Source organism: Chiloscyllium plagiosum, chromosome 5 (genome assembly GCF_004010195.1).
Source record: "Chiloscyllium plagiosum isolate BGI_BamShark_2017 chromosome 5, ASM401019v2, whole genome shotgun sequence".
NCBI lineage: Eukaryota > Metazoa > Chordata > Chondrichthyes > Orectolobiformes > Hemiscylliidae > Chiloscyllium > Chiloscyllium plagiosum.
In genome coordinates this window covers 118,619,874-118,634,103 of record NC_057714.1, presented here as the reverse complement: position 1 = coordinate 118,634,103, position 14,230 = coordinate 118,619,874, and the positions used below count along the sequence as shown (strand labels likewise).

The window sequence follows — 14,230 nt, the reverse complement described above, 5'->3', positions numbered from 1 at the left end:
GATTCCACATATACAGCTCAACAAAACTTCAACCTGATCAGCACTTGTCCTGCAGGCATCCGATTAGACAAGAAAATACAAATTAAAGCAATCAACAAATGCTGTTGCCCATTGTCTGTGACATAGTGGTAACATCCCCACCAGTAAGCCAGAAGGCCTACAGTCAAGTGAAACTTAATGCAGATGGATGTTGAAACATGTCTGAAGCAGTTAATCTTCAAAAAAATATATACAGAGAACATAGAATGTTACAGCGCAGTACAAACCCTTCGGCCCTCGATGTTGTGCCGACCTGTGAAACCAATCTGAAGCACATCTAACCTAAACTATTCCATAATCATTCATATGTTTATCCAATGGCCATTTAAATGCCCTTAAAGCTGGCGAATCTATTACTGTTGCAAGTAGGGTGTTCCATGCCCCTATTACTCTCTGAGTAAAGAATCCACCTCTGGCACCTGTCCTGTATCTATCACCCATCAATTTGACATTATGTCCCTTCGTGCTAGACATCACCATCTGAGGGAAAAGGCTCTCACTGTCCACCCTATCTAATTCTCTGATCATCTGCCTTATTACCATTTAGTACTTGTTTCACCAAACTAACTCTCTGTGGTAGGACTCTTATGGTGCAGTCAGAGCATCCTTACCTCTGGACAGTAGGTCTAGGTTCAAGTCTTGAAACAGAAACTAAGTGCTGAAGAAACTCAGCAAGTCTGTAGAAAGAGAGGCAGCAGTTGTAATTTGAGTCCAGTGACTCTTCATCAGAACAGAACTGAAGTAGAACTGTTTAAACTCACTCAGCAGGGGGATGGGAACCATAGGTGTAGTTACAGTGCACAGGAGGACGAGAGTAGGAAGGACAGGGACAGGATTTCAGGGTCACAGGAATGTGATGGCAGACAGCAAACTGATTTGAAGTGTGTTTACTTCAACGCCAGAAGTATCCGAAATAAGGTAGGTGAGCTTGCAGCATGGATAGGTACCTGGGACTTCGATGTTGTGGCCATTTCGGAGACATGGATAGAGCAGGGTGAGGAATGGATGTTGCAGGTTCCAGGGTATAGATCTTTCATTAAGAACAGGTAAGGTGGTAAAAGAGGGGGAGGTGTGCCCTTGTTAGTCAAGGATAGTATAACGGTGGCTGAGAGAACTTTTGATGAGGACTCGTCTATTGAGGTGGTGTGGGCTGAGGTTAGCAACTGCTTGGAGTTTTATATAGGCCTCCGCAGAGTTCCAGGTAGGTGGAAGAGAGGATTAGCAAAATTATTCTGGGTAGGAGTGAAAGGAACAGGGTGGTCATTATGGGGGACTTTAACTTCCCCAACATTGATTGGAAATGCTATAACTCTAGTACGTCAGAGGAATAAGATTTTGTCCAATGTGTACAGGAGGGTTTCCTGACACAGTATGTCGAAGGGCAGACAAGAGGGGAGGCCACACTGGATTTGGTGCTTGGTAATGAACTAGACCAGGTGTTTGATTTAATTGTAGGTGAGCACTTTGGAGAGAGTGACCATAATTCAGTTATGTTTAGCTTAGCAATGGAAAGGGATAGGTACATGCCAGAGGTCAAGAGTTATCGATGGGGCTAGGGCAATTATAATGTGATTAGGCAAGAATTAGGATGCATAGGATGGGGTGGAAAAAAACACGGGATGCAGACAATGGAAATGTGGAGCTGGTTTAAGGAACAGATATTGCATGTCCTTGATAGGTATGTCCCTGTCAGACAGGGAGGAAGTGATAAGGTAAGAGAAACGTGGTTTACTGCAGAAATTGCATCTCTTGTAAAGAAGAAGAAAGAGCTTATGTGTTGATGAGGCAAGATGGTTCAGATGAGGCGATGGAGAGTTACAGATCAGCTAGGAATGATTTAAAGAGAGAGTTAAGAAGAGCAAAGAGAGGACACGAGCAGTCTTTAGCAAATAGAATAAAGGAGAACCCTAAAGCTTTCAATAGGTATGTGAGGAATAAAAGGATGATTAGCGTAGGAATAGAGCCAGTCAAAGACAGATGTGAGAAGTTGAGTGTGGACCCTGTGAAGATCGAAGAGGTGCTAAACGAACATTTCTCATTGGTTTTTACTCAGGAAAAGGATAATATTGTAGAGGAGAAGAATGGGGTACGAGATATTAGACTAGAAAGGATTGAGGTTAGTTACAAACAGGTGTTATCAATTCTAGAAGGAATGAAAGTAGACAACTTCCTTGGGCCGGATGGGATTTATCCTAGGATTCTCTGGGAAGGTAGGGAGGAGATAGCAGAGCCGCTGGCTTTGATAATTGAGTCATCATTGTCTACAGGTTTAGTACCAGAGGACTGGAGGATTGCAAATGTTGTGCCCATGTTCAAGAAGGGCAGTAAAGATGACCCAGGTAATTATAGACCAGTGAGCCTTACTTCTGTTGTAGGAAAGGTTTTGGAAAGGATTATAAGAGATAAGATTTATAATCATCTAGCAAGCAACAATTTGATTTCAGATAGTCAACATGGTTTTGTCAAGGGTAGGTTGTATCTCACAAACCTCATTGAGTTTTTTGAGAAGGTGACCAAGGATGGAGATGAGGGTAGAGTTGTTGACATAGTACACATGGACTTCAGTAAAGCCTTTGATAAGATTCCACACGGTAGGCTGTTGGAGAAAATGCAGAGGCATGGAATTGAGGGTGATTTAGCAATATGGGTTAGAAACTGGCTTCCTGAAAGAAGTCAGTGAGTGGTGGTTGATGGAAAATATTCAGCCTGGAGTCCGGTTACTAGTGGTGTGCCACAAGGATCTGTTTTGGGACCACTGCTGTTTGTCATTTTTATAAATGACTTAGACGCAGGTATAGGTGGATGGATTAGTACATTTGCAGACAACACTAAAGTCGGTGGGTAGTGGACAGTTTGGAAGAATGTTACAGGTTGCAGGGGGACTTGGATAAACTACAGAATTGGGTAGAGGTGACAAATGGACTTCAATGCAACTAAATGTAAGGTGATGCACTTTGGGAAGAATAACAGGAGGACAGAGTACTGGGTCAATGGAAAGATTCTTGGCAGTGTGGATGCGCAGAGGGATCTTGGAGTCCATGTACATAGATCCCTGAAAGTTGCCATCCTGGTGGATAGTGTTGTTAAGAAGGCATAAGGTATGTTAGGTTTCATTCGTAGAGGTTTTGAGTTCCGGAGTCACAATATCATGCTGCACCTATACAAAACGCTAGTGCAGCTGCACTTGGAATATTGTGTACAGTTCTGGTCCCCATCCTTCGGGAAGGATGTGGAAGCATTAGAAAAGGTGCAAAGGAGATTTACCAGGATGTTGCCTGGTCTGGAGGGAAGGTCTTATGAGGAAAGGCTGAGAGACTTGGGTCTGTTCTCATTGGAAAGAAGAAGGCTAAGAGGGGATTTGATAGAGACATACAAGATGATCAGAGGATTAGATAGGGTAGACAGTAAAAGTCTTTTTCCTAAGATGATGACGTCAGCTTGTATGAGAAGCATAACTACAAATTGAGGGGTGATAGATTTAAGACAGATGTCAGAAGCAGGTTCTTTACGCAGAAAGTGATAAGGGCGTGGAATGCCCTGCCTGCTAATGTAGTCAACTCAGCCACATTAGGGAGATTTAAACAATCTTTAGATAAGCACATGGATGATTTTGGGATAGTGTAGGGGGACGAGCTGAGAACAGTTTACAGGTCGGTGCAACATCGAAGTCCGAAGGACCTGTTCTGCGTTGTATTGTTCTATGTTCTAATGAAGGGTGACTGGACTCGAAACATTAACTCTGCTTCTCTCTACAAATTCTGCCAGACCTGTAGAGATTCTCAAGCACTTCCTGTTTTTATTTCAAATGTCAGGATCTACAATTCTTTGTTTCAATTCTAGGTTCAAGTCCTACCTGCAAAGATGTTTCATAACACATCTGACCGGGTTAATTAAGAAATACCGATAAGAGAGGATCAGAAACACACATTCGGACAAAGAGTCATTCGCCCGCATCATTAACTCTGATTTCTCTCCACAGATACAGCTGAGCTTTTACAGCAATTTCTGTTTTATTCGGGAACACAAGGGTTCGGAAGATATATAATGCAATACAACACACAACCAGCAATTTGTAACATAAGGCAATAAACACATACAACAATGAAGATAATAAAAAGTACAAATGATCGAATACGCAGACATGCATGGGTGGATGAACACTGGTATAGAATATAGGATATAATGAAAGTTATCTCACTGTAAATCACTATGTCCCATATTATTCAGCTATAAATGATTTAATATTGTATTCGGTAAAAATACAAAATGCATGTAAGAGGCTGACAGTGTGTAAAATCATTTGGAACAAATATGTTGAAATTCAACAGAAAATTTTATGATGATCTCGAAGAAACTTAAGGTTTATGCATTTCTTGAGGTGAAAAATAATTTACAACAGTCTATTTGCTAAGCTACAGATAACTATCATTATTAAGTATAAAGATAGTTGGGTGCAGAATAGGCTAGACATGATCAATTATCCTGTGGAAACCAATTGGTAGGAATTTATGTCATAGGTTAGAGTCCCAGTATCATTCAAATGCAAGTCCCAACCCCATACTGTGTTAGGAATAATCACCTGGCAGTGATTTGGCCTTGCTTGGCCAGTTGTGACTAGATGGTGTTAATAAGGCTAAGAGAGAATGCTTCCATCATGAGACGAAGTTGAATGGGTCTCCCTTAATCACATGCTTCCTGGTCTGCCTCATTCCACTTGGCCTTTGATCCCTGACATAAATTGATTAGATTCCCTACAGTGTGGAAACAGACCATTTGGCCCAGCAAGTCCACACCGACCCTCTGAAGAGTAATCCACGCAGACCCATCCCCCTACCCTATTATTCTACATTTAACCCTGACTAATGCACCTAACACGATGGGTATTTTAGCACGGCCAATTCACCTGACTTGAACATCTTTGAATTGTGGGAGGAAACCCACGCAGACACCGGGAGAATGTGCAAACTCCACACAGACAGTCGCCAGAGGGGGGGATCGAACCTGGGTCCTTGGCGCTGTGAGGCAGCAGGGCTAACCACTGAGCCCCATGGCACCCAAAAATTAAAACTGAGATTTTAATAACTTAGGATTGGCCAGTCAAGCATGAAGCTGACTTGGCCATCCCAAAGTTGATTTGTGGATAAACTGTTGGCAATAAATCAGCAAGCAAGTGGTCCAACATTATGTTGCACCCACCTCCACTCGAGTTGCACATTGACAAAAAGTTCTGTCCAATGGCATCAAGGCGAGGATGTTGTGTATTGAGAAGCAATGTTTTAAGTAAGTCTAGTTGGATCCCATGAGCTAAAACCTTGGGTCTGTTTGAAATCCAGAAGACCATAAGACATAGGAGTAGAAGTAAGACATTCAACCCATTGAGTAGGCTTCATCTTTTAATGAGATCACAGCTAATCTGATAATCCTCAATTCAGTTTTCCTGCCATTTCCCCATAACCTTTGATTCCCTTACTGATTTAAATAGATTTGATGTGATTTATTATTGTCACATATACATAAGTAGTGTTTCAGTTTTGTTTTGCATGCAGTACAGGCAGATCATACCATACAAATATCATAGAGTGATTGAACATTGTGGGGAATACAAAGTCACTGTTGCAAAGAAGGTGCACAAAAAAGCAAGATCAATGTTCCATTTGAAATTTGAGAGGTCCATTCACAAGTCTAATAACAGCAGGGAAGAAGCTTGTCTTGAACCTGTTGAAATGAATGTTTAAGCTTTTGTATCTTCTGCCTGACTGAAGAATTTGGAAGAGGTTATAACCAGGGTGGGAGGGGTCTTTGATGATTATGGCTGCTTTCTGAGGCATCAAGAAGTGTAGATGGTATCAATGGATGGAAGGTTGGCTTGAGTGATGTTCTGCGTTTTGTCCACAATTTTCTGTAGTTTCTTATTGTCATGGGCAAAGCAGCTGCCGTACCAAGCCATGATGCATCCAGGTAGAATGCATCTGTAAAAGCCAGTGAGGGTCCTTCTGGAATTTCCTCAGCCTCCTGATTAAAGACCTGTCTGTATCAGCCTTTAACAAACGTAACAAACCAACATTGACAGCCCTCTGTAGTAAAGAATTCTCCAGGTTCACCACCATCTCAAGAAGAAATTCCTTGTCATCTCTGTATTAAAACTATGATTCTTATTCTAAGATTATGCCCTCTGGTCCTAGACTCTGGAAACAATCTCTACACATCTATCCTGTCTGGTCTCCTAAGAATCCTGTATATTTCAATAAGGTTGCCTTTTTGGTGCATTGTTCATAGTATTGGTGAGGGGAGGGGAATGCTGAAGGATGTCAGTATTGGGATGCTGCTCCTGCAGCTGGTCATCTTATGGGGCCTGGGAAGGTGACCTGCTACCAGTGGGAAAGTAGGCAAATAGATTCATGAAGAGAACTGTAGAAGGCTGACGGGCTTTTCCAATCAGCCTCTGACTTCCCAATACGATGGGGACAGATCAACCACCTAACAGCTGGCACTTAGTGGCAGACAGGGGTGCTGGTGGCAGAGGACATTCTACATGCAGTCTCTCTGCACGCCTGGACAAAGGCACAGTCAAGAGTCATTCTAAACAGGGATTCTCCATCCCCATGTCCCATTCCACATTCCTGGCTTCCTCTTATAAATTTTTTTTAATTGACATTTATATAAACTGCCCCCTTTTACTGACACTACATCTGGATGCTTCTTCAAAGCTCGAGGCCTCTGATTGGTCATAGACAGTCATAGAGATGTACAGCATGGAAACAGACCCTTCGGTCCAACCCGTCCATGCCGACCAGATATTCCAACCCAATCTAGTCCCACCTGCCTGCACCCGGCCCATATCCCTCCAAACCCTCCCAATTCATAATACCCATTCAAATGTCTCTTAAATATTGCAATTGTACCAGCCTCCACCACTTCCTCTGGCAGCTCATTCCATACACGTACCACCCTGTGTGTGAAAAAGTTACCCCTTAGATCTCTTTTATATCTTTCCACTCTCACCCTAAACCTATGCCCTCTAGTTCTGGACTCAGGGAAAAGACTTTGTCTATTTATCTCATCCATGCCCCTCATGACTTTGTAAACCTCTATGAGATCACTCCTCAGCCTCCGGCGCTCCAGGGAAAACAGCCCTAGCCTGTTCAGCCTCTCCCTATAGCTCAAATCTTCTAATCCTAGCAACATCCTTGTAAATCTTTTCTGAATCCTTTCAAGTTTCACAACATCTTTCCGATAGGAAGGAGACCAGAATTGCACGCAATATTCCAACATTGGCCGAACCAATGTCCTGTACGGCCGCAGCATGACCTCCCAACTCTTGTACTCAATACTTGGAGAAATTGCAGAGGCATGGAATTGAGGGTGATTTAGCAGTTTGGATTAGAAACTGGCTTTCTGAAAGGAGGCAGCGAGTGGTGGTTGATGGAAAATATTCAGCCTGGAGTCCGGTGGTGTTTTGGGACCACTTCTGTTTGTCATTTTTATGAATGACTTAGACGCAGGCGTAGGTGAATGGATTAGTAAATTTGCAGACGACACTAAAGTCGGTGGTGTAGTGGACAGTGTGGAAGAATGCTACAGGTTGCAGGGGGACTCGGATAAACTGCAGAATTGGGCTGAGAGGTGGCAAATGGAGTTCAATGCAGCTAAATGTGAGGTGATGCACTTTGGGAAGAACAACAGGAAGGCAGAGTATTGGGTTAATGGAAAGATTCTTGGTAGTGTGGATATGGAGAGGGATCTTGGAGTCCATGTACATTGATACCTGAAAGTTGCCACCTAGGTGGACAGTGCTGTTAAGAAGGCATACGGTATGTTAGGTTTCATTTGTAGAGGGATTGAGTTCTGGAACCGCAATATCGTGCTGCAACTATATAAAACGTTGGTGCGGCCATACTTGGAATATTCTGTACAGTTCTAGTCCCCATATTTCGGGAAGGATGTGGAAGCATGGGAAAAGATAAGGTCTGCTAAGACTTGCTTTCCCAAAATGCAGCACCTCGCATTTATCTGAATTAAACTCCATCTGCCACTTCTCAGCCCATTGGCCCATCTGGTCAAGATCCCGTTGTAATCTGAGGTAACCTTCTTCGCTGTCCACTACACCTCCAATTTTGGTGTCATCTGCAAACTTACTAACTGTACCTCGTATGCTCACATTCAAATCATTTATGTAAATGACAACAAGTAGAGGGCCCAGCACCAAACCTTGTGGCACTCCACTGGTCCTTTAGTTTAAATCTCATTGTAATTTCCAGGTTCACTCTCCTGAACATTCTAACTTTAATCAGCTAACAGAAGGGTCTCAGAACCAAATTCAAAGTGATCTCCACATCCATAATGGAAATTCAGATCCATGAGTATAGATTTCAGAAACTGGCACAAAGGTTTGCTTCAGAGATGATTGGATAGAGTCATAAAATTGCCTTACAAGTTTAGTATCTGAGTAAAAATCCACTTCTAAACATTTTGCATACAAATTAGGTATTATTAACCAACCATAGCAGAATATCGTGCCTTTTACAAGTTGGGGACAGGCCCTCTACTTTATCCTCGTGTCAGGTTAGGCCCCAAACCTGGCTTCTCGCTACCTTTGTAATGAAGTTACAGTATTTCCATGAAGTGAATTTGTCAGGTCAATGCAAGGTAAGAAGATAGAATGAATATTGCAAGTGCCATGGGCTTGAATAACCAAATATATTTTCAAAGAACAAGAAACAGTACAACACAGGATCAGGCCCTTCAGCAAACCAAGCCTGCGCCGACACATGTGCCTTTCTCAACTTTTTCTCCTGTGTTCTAGATTAGATTAGATTAGATTACTTACAGTGTGGAAACAGGCCCTTCGGCCCAACAAGTCCACACCGCCCCGCCGAAGCGCAACCCACCCATACCCCTACATTTACCCCTTACCTAACACTACGGGCAATTTAGCATTGCCAATTCACTTGACTGTGGGAGGAAACCGGAGCACCCGGAGGAAACCCACGCAGACACGGGGAGAACATGCAAACTCCACACAGTTAGTCGCCTGAGGCGGGAATTGAACCCGGGTCCCTGGCGCTGTGAGGCAGCAGTGCTAACCACTGTGCCACCGTGCCGCCCACCGTTCTCCATAGTATTATCAGATCCTTTTAATTTATTGTTGCAATATTGTAAAATTTCAGCTGGTGTTTCTCCCAATAGACAATCACAACTTCACCTGAAACCCTGGTGTAATGACATAAACAGCTTTTTAACTTATAGACACCAGTTCCAGCTACACTTTCAACGAGGTCAAAAATGCAACAGATACATTTAAAGAATCCAGTGACAATTCTGTCCCATTGTCAACTGGATCAACAATTGCAGACATCAACAATTTCAATTATAAGGTTTTGTGGCTCTGTGATAGTCTTCCCTACCTCGAGGTCAGAATGTCTGGGTTCAAGTCTCACCTACCCCAGACTTACGCTATAATGTGTCTCAGTAGGTTGATTAAAATATCTACAATAGAAATGGTTGGAGATCGAGTAAGCTCTAATGCAGAAACTATTTAAATACAATAATAGCTGGAGAGAGCTACTGTTGGACCTGGAGGTGCACTGAGATACCAACATATCTTGATTTCTTTTAAATGCTCATGTAAATATTGTTATTGTGTGGTGGCAGTGTATAGAAATTCTTCAATGTGATTTAATGGCAGTATTTGTCTATCAAAGCATTCCTCATTTCTAAACTTACGTTTCTCAGCCAAGCTTGTCTCACTACAACTTGCCGTCGCTGCTAATGAGTAACAAAAAAGGTCAGTACAAAGTAAATTCCATTGTTGACAGAACATAAGGCAATTTTGGTCCCAAACCTTTTGAAAATATTGAATTAGTCTGGAGTACAACTTCATACATAATAATACTCTAGTATCCTGCCCAAATGACCATTTTCCATGTTTGCTGTTGAATATGGATGACACTGCCAAGGCTGCGATATAAGCCCATGCCTAGTTGCCCAGTGAAGGTGTAGATGGGGCTTTTCTTTGACCTACTTAACTTTTTAACAGTGGTGGTACTCACACATTAACATTATCATAAGGAAAAAACTTGGATTTATATCATCCCTTTCACACCTAAGGACACCTCAAAATGCTTTATAGATGATGATGTTTGAAGTGTAGTCACTGACATAATGTAGGCAGCCACTCTCTGATGGTGATTGTAACCAGATCATTTTCAGTTGAGGCCAAGACAGCAGACAGATGGCCTCTGTACCATTTTGGGGGCAGATACATGGGCCATCTATCCATTTGAGAGGGCAGAGACAATTTCAATTCAATGCTGCATCTGAAAGATGACACTCTACAAATTACTGCACTGGAAATTGTCAGCTGAAATACTGTGCAAAAATCTCTGGAGTGGAACTTGAACCCACATCCTTCTGACCTGAGATGAGGATTAACAGTGCCGTGATTGTCACACATAAATCATGACATCTAAAGCCAGTCGGTCATCCTTAATATCCACACCTTGCAGTGTTTCCCTGCAAAGGAGGCTGGACAAACCGCTTCTTCAGACAACTAGAACTGAGGCAATGGCCACTAAAGAGCAGATAACTCAATTTATATCAGAATCAAGTTTGGGCTGTTCTGGTCTGTAAGACGTTTATGCCTCTATTAATTATGTTATTAGCATTTTGCATAATGTTTTTAAAAACACAACCAAACTTTCACTTGTCAAATTGTTAACTTACCACCTCCCTCTGCTCCTTCAGGTGGCTCTACAAGAGAGAACAAAGCAATAAATCAACACAAAACATCCATAATAAAGCTAACTACAATACAGAAAATATTTAAAATTTCTGTGTTAAAGGCAGAGTAAAGTATTGAAAAATTTACGGATGATGTAGCTGAGAGATGTGCATGAGGATCGTGAAGAATCCCCATCACAGCAAATTCTGAAGAACTTACCTCGCAAGTTAAAGATTCCACAGGGCACTTTCCCTCCCTCCTGGAAGTCTCCATTTAAACCAGAGAATTTATCAGGTACTGATGAAATTATGTAAATAATTACGCAGGAAAGTTAAGATATTAAATAGATAGTCGAACCCCTGAGTACCTATTCATCTATTCAAATTATTCACATTGGAGGTAGTGGCATAGCAGTAATGTCATGATACTAGCAATCCAGAACCTCAAGGTAATATCCTGGGGACAAGAACTCAAATCCAGTCATGGCAGATGGTCAATTTCAATTTTGGTAAGGTGGCAATAGTCTGTAATTTTAAATATCCAACATAACAGCCGTCAATTGTTGTAAAATCCAGATCCAATCCTCCAACTCAGCACCCCCCTCTTGACCTGTCCCACCTGTTCATCTTCATTCTCACCTATCCACTCCATCCTCCCTACCAACCCTATCACAAGCCCCCTCCACCTGCATTCACCTATCGCCTTCCCAGCTACCTTCCCTGGTATTGTCTACATGTGATGCCAGACCTAACCACCGTCTTTTAACCACCGTCTGGGCAAGTGAGGATGGGCAATAAATTCCCTAACCAGTGACACCCATGTGTGAGTCATGTATGGCACATACATGTTTCACAAACTCTCAACTATAATTCCCAAAGATGACTTAAACTCCCCAGACCGTACACTGACAACCCCTTTTCTTCCTTTGGGACCTGACACCTCTTTTCTTGACCATACCTGACAGCCTCTTCCTCCAGTCTTGAACAATCCTTCCTCTGCTCCAAACTCTGCCTCCCCACCACACCGCCCCAAACACCCTTTCCCTGCTCCAGACCCAGCACATCCTTTCTCTCTCTCAGAACCACAGCCCCAATCCTCTGCTCTGGACCTGCTACATTCCCCACTCTGGAACTAGTGGCCTTCATTCCCCAGCTTCAGGCCCATCAGCCCTCTCCTACTTAAGAATGTTCTGGAGATAATCTACATACACCCCCAAGATTCCCTTTTGCCAGACACGATACTCACTCACTGGAATTGATATTTCCCACCCAGTCTAACTGAAACATTCATTACCTACCTGGTCCCCTGGCATTTTACCTGCTAGCCACTTGGTACCCGATCTACCTGGCACTCCGCATCCTTTACCAACCTGCAATCTTTATTCCAGCCTCCCAATAACCGACTTACCTGGCACCCTTTCCAGCTGATTGCTGTGAAAAGGGGGCATGGTTTGCCTTCCCTAACACTGAGGAAACTTTTAGAGTAGAAATCTGCCTTTCTAAAGACATCTTGATTGGAATCTTATAGAAATACAGAAGCACAGACGATACGGGCAGGAGTGGGTCCCTCGAGCCTGCAATACCATTCAATATGATCCTGGCTGATCATACAATCTCAATATCCCATTCTCACTTTCTCTCCATGTCCCTTGATTCCTTTAGCTGCAAGGGTGATACCTAACTCCCTCTTGAATGTATCTAATGAACTGGTACCAACAGCTTCCTGTGGGAGAGAATTCCACAAGTTCACAACTCTCTGAGTGAAAAAGTTCTTCCTCATCTTAGTCCTGAATGGCTTACTACTTGTTCTTAGACTGTGACCCCTAGTTCTAGACTTCCCTGGGATGGCGATAGAAGGATATAGGTGGGGGGTGATTGTGATAGGTCGGTGGGGAGGGTGGAGCCGATAGGTGGGAAGGAAGGTTGGATGGAGGTGAGGGGGGAGGTGTGGGCACCCCTTGTGGCAGGAAAGGTCCAAGGCCTCAAAAGATGTTTCCACATCCAACAGAGATATTTCTGTACATCCACCCACCTCATCTACTGTGTCCATTTCTATCAATGTGGTCTCCTTTACATCAGGGAGACAGGATGCCAACTCACGGAGCGTCTCGGGAACATCGCTGGGACACACAGACCCAACAACCCCACTGCCCTGTGGCCGATCACTTCAACTGCCCCTCCCATTTCACCAAGGACATGTTAGCACTGGGCCTCTTCCACAACCAAATCCAAGCCACCCAGCGACTAGAGAGGGAAAGCCTCATTTTCCGCCTTGGGACCCCCCAACCATTCCCCCTCCACCTGTATTTACCTATCGCCTTCCCAGCTACCTTCCCCCCTCAGTCCGAACCCACCCCACTATTTGTCACTCAGCCTCCTTCCACCCTCCTCCCCTACCCATATTACTGATGAAGGGCTTATGCCTGAATATCGACTCTCCTGCTCCTGGGATGCTGCTTGACCTGCTGTGCTTTTCCAGCACCACCTCTTTTGACTCTGACTCTGCAGCTTCTGCAGCCCTCACACTCACATGTATAACCGCATCAGAGATTTCTATTTTTGCAAAAAAAAACAGGCAGAATGGCAATCTGTGTGAAACTGCCACTCCATGGAAAATCCAGATACAGAATTAGCATTAGAATCTCTGCAATGTGGAAACAAGCTATTTGGCCCAACAAGTCCACACTGACCCTCTGAAAAGTAACACACCCAGATACAATTGGTCTGCCATCACTTTATTCTTACCCTGTCTCTGACTGCAAGGGTCCTAGATTTATCTTCACTAACCTTTTACTCTTCACATACCTATAGAGGCTTTTACAATCAGTTTGTATGTTCCATGCAAGCTTACACTTGTACTTTATCTTTCCTCGCTTAATTAATCCCATTTTCTTGCTTTGCTGAAATCTAAACTGCTCTCAATTCTCAGGTTTGATATGCTGTTTTTGGTCAATTTGTGTGCCAATTTGTAATTCTAATATTACACCAAATTTCCCCTGTTAGCTGTAATCAGGCCAGATAGGAATAAAGAATTGTTGCAGTTCTTCCATGCACCCTTTGAAAGAGGGTGGTGGAGGAGGGTTGTTTTTCAGACTGGAGGCCTGTGACCAGCGGTGTGCCACAAGGATCAGTGCTGGGTCCATTACTTTTCGTCATTTACATAAATTATTTGGATGTGAATATAGGAGTTATAGTTAGTTAAGTTTGCAAATGACACCAAAATTGGAGGTATAGTCAACATAGAAGAAGGTTACCTCAGAGTAAAACAGGATCTTGATCAGATGAGCCAATGGACTGAGGAGTGGCAGATGGAGTTTAATTTAGATGAATGTGAGGTGCTGCATTTTGGAAGAGCAAATCAGAGCAGGATGTATACACTTAACGGTAAGGTGCGAGGGAGTGTTGCTGAACAAAAAGACCTTGGAGTGCAGGTTCATAGATCCTTGAAAGTAGAGTCGCAGGTAGATAGGAT

At 43.2% G+C, this 14,230-nt stretch overlaps 1 protein-coding gene across 1 annotated transcript in view; it reads right to left on the bottom strand.

The window, feature by feature from the left end:
• LOC122550340 (actin cytoskeleton-regulatory complex protein pan1-like) overlaps positions 1–14,230 on the bottom strand; it is a 152,304-nt gene that overhangs the window by 68,974 nt on the left and 69,100 nt on the right. Inside the window, exon 13 of the mRNA XM_043691068.1 lies at positions 10,762–10,788. Coding sequence (XP_043547003.1) covers positions 10,762–10,788 — 27 coding nt within the window. The remainder of the gene's footprint in view (positions 1–10,761; positions 10,789–14,230) is intronic.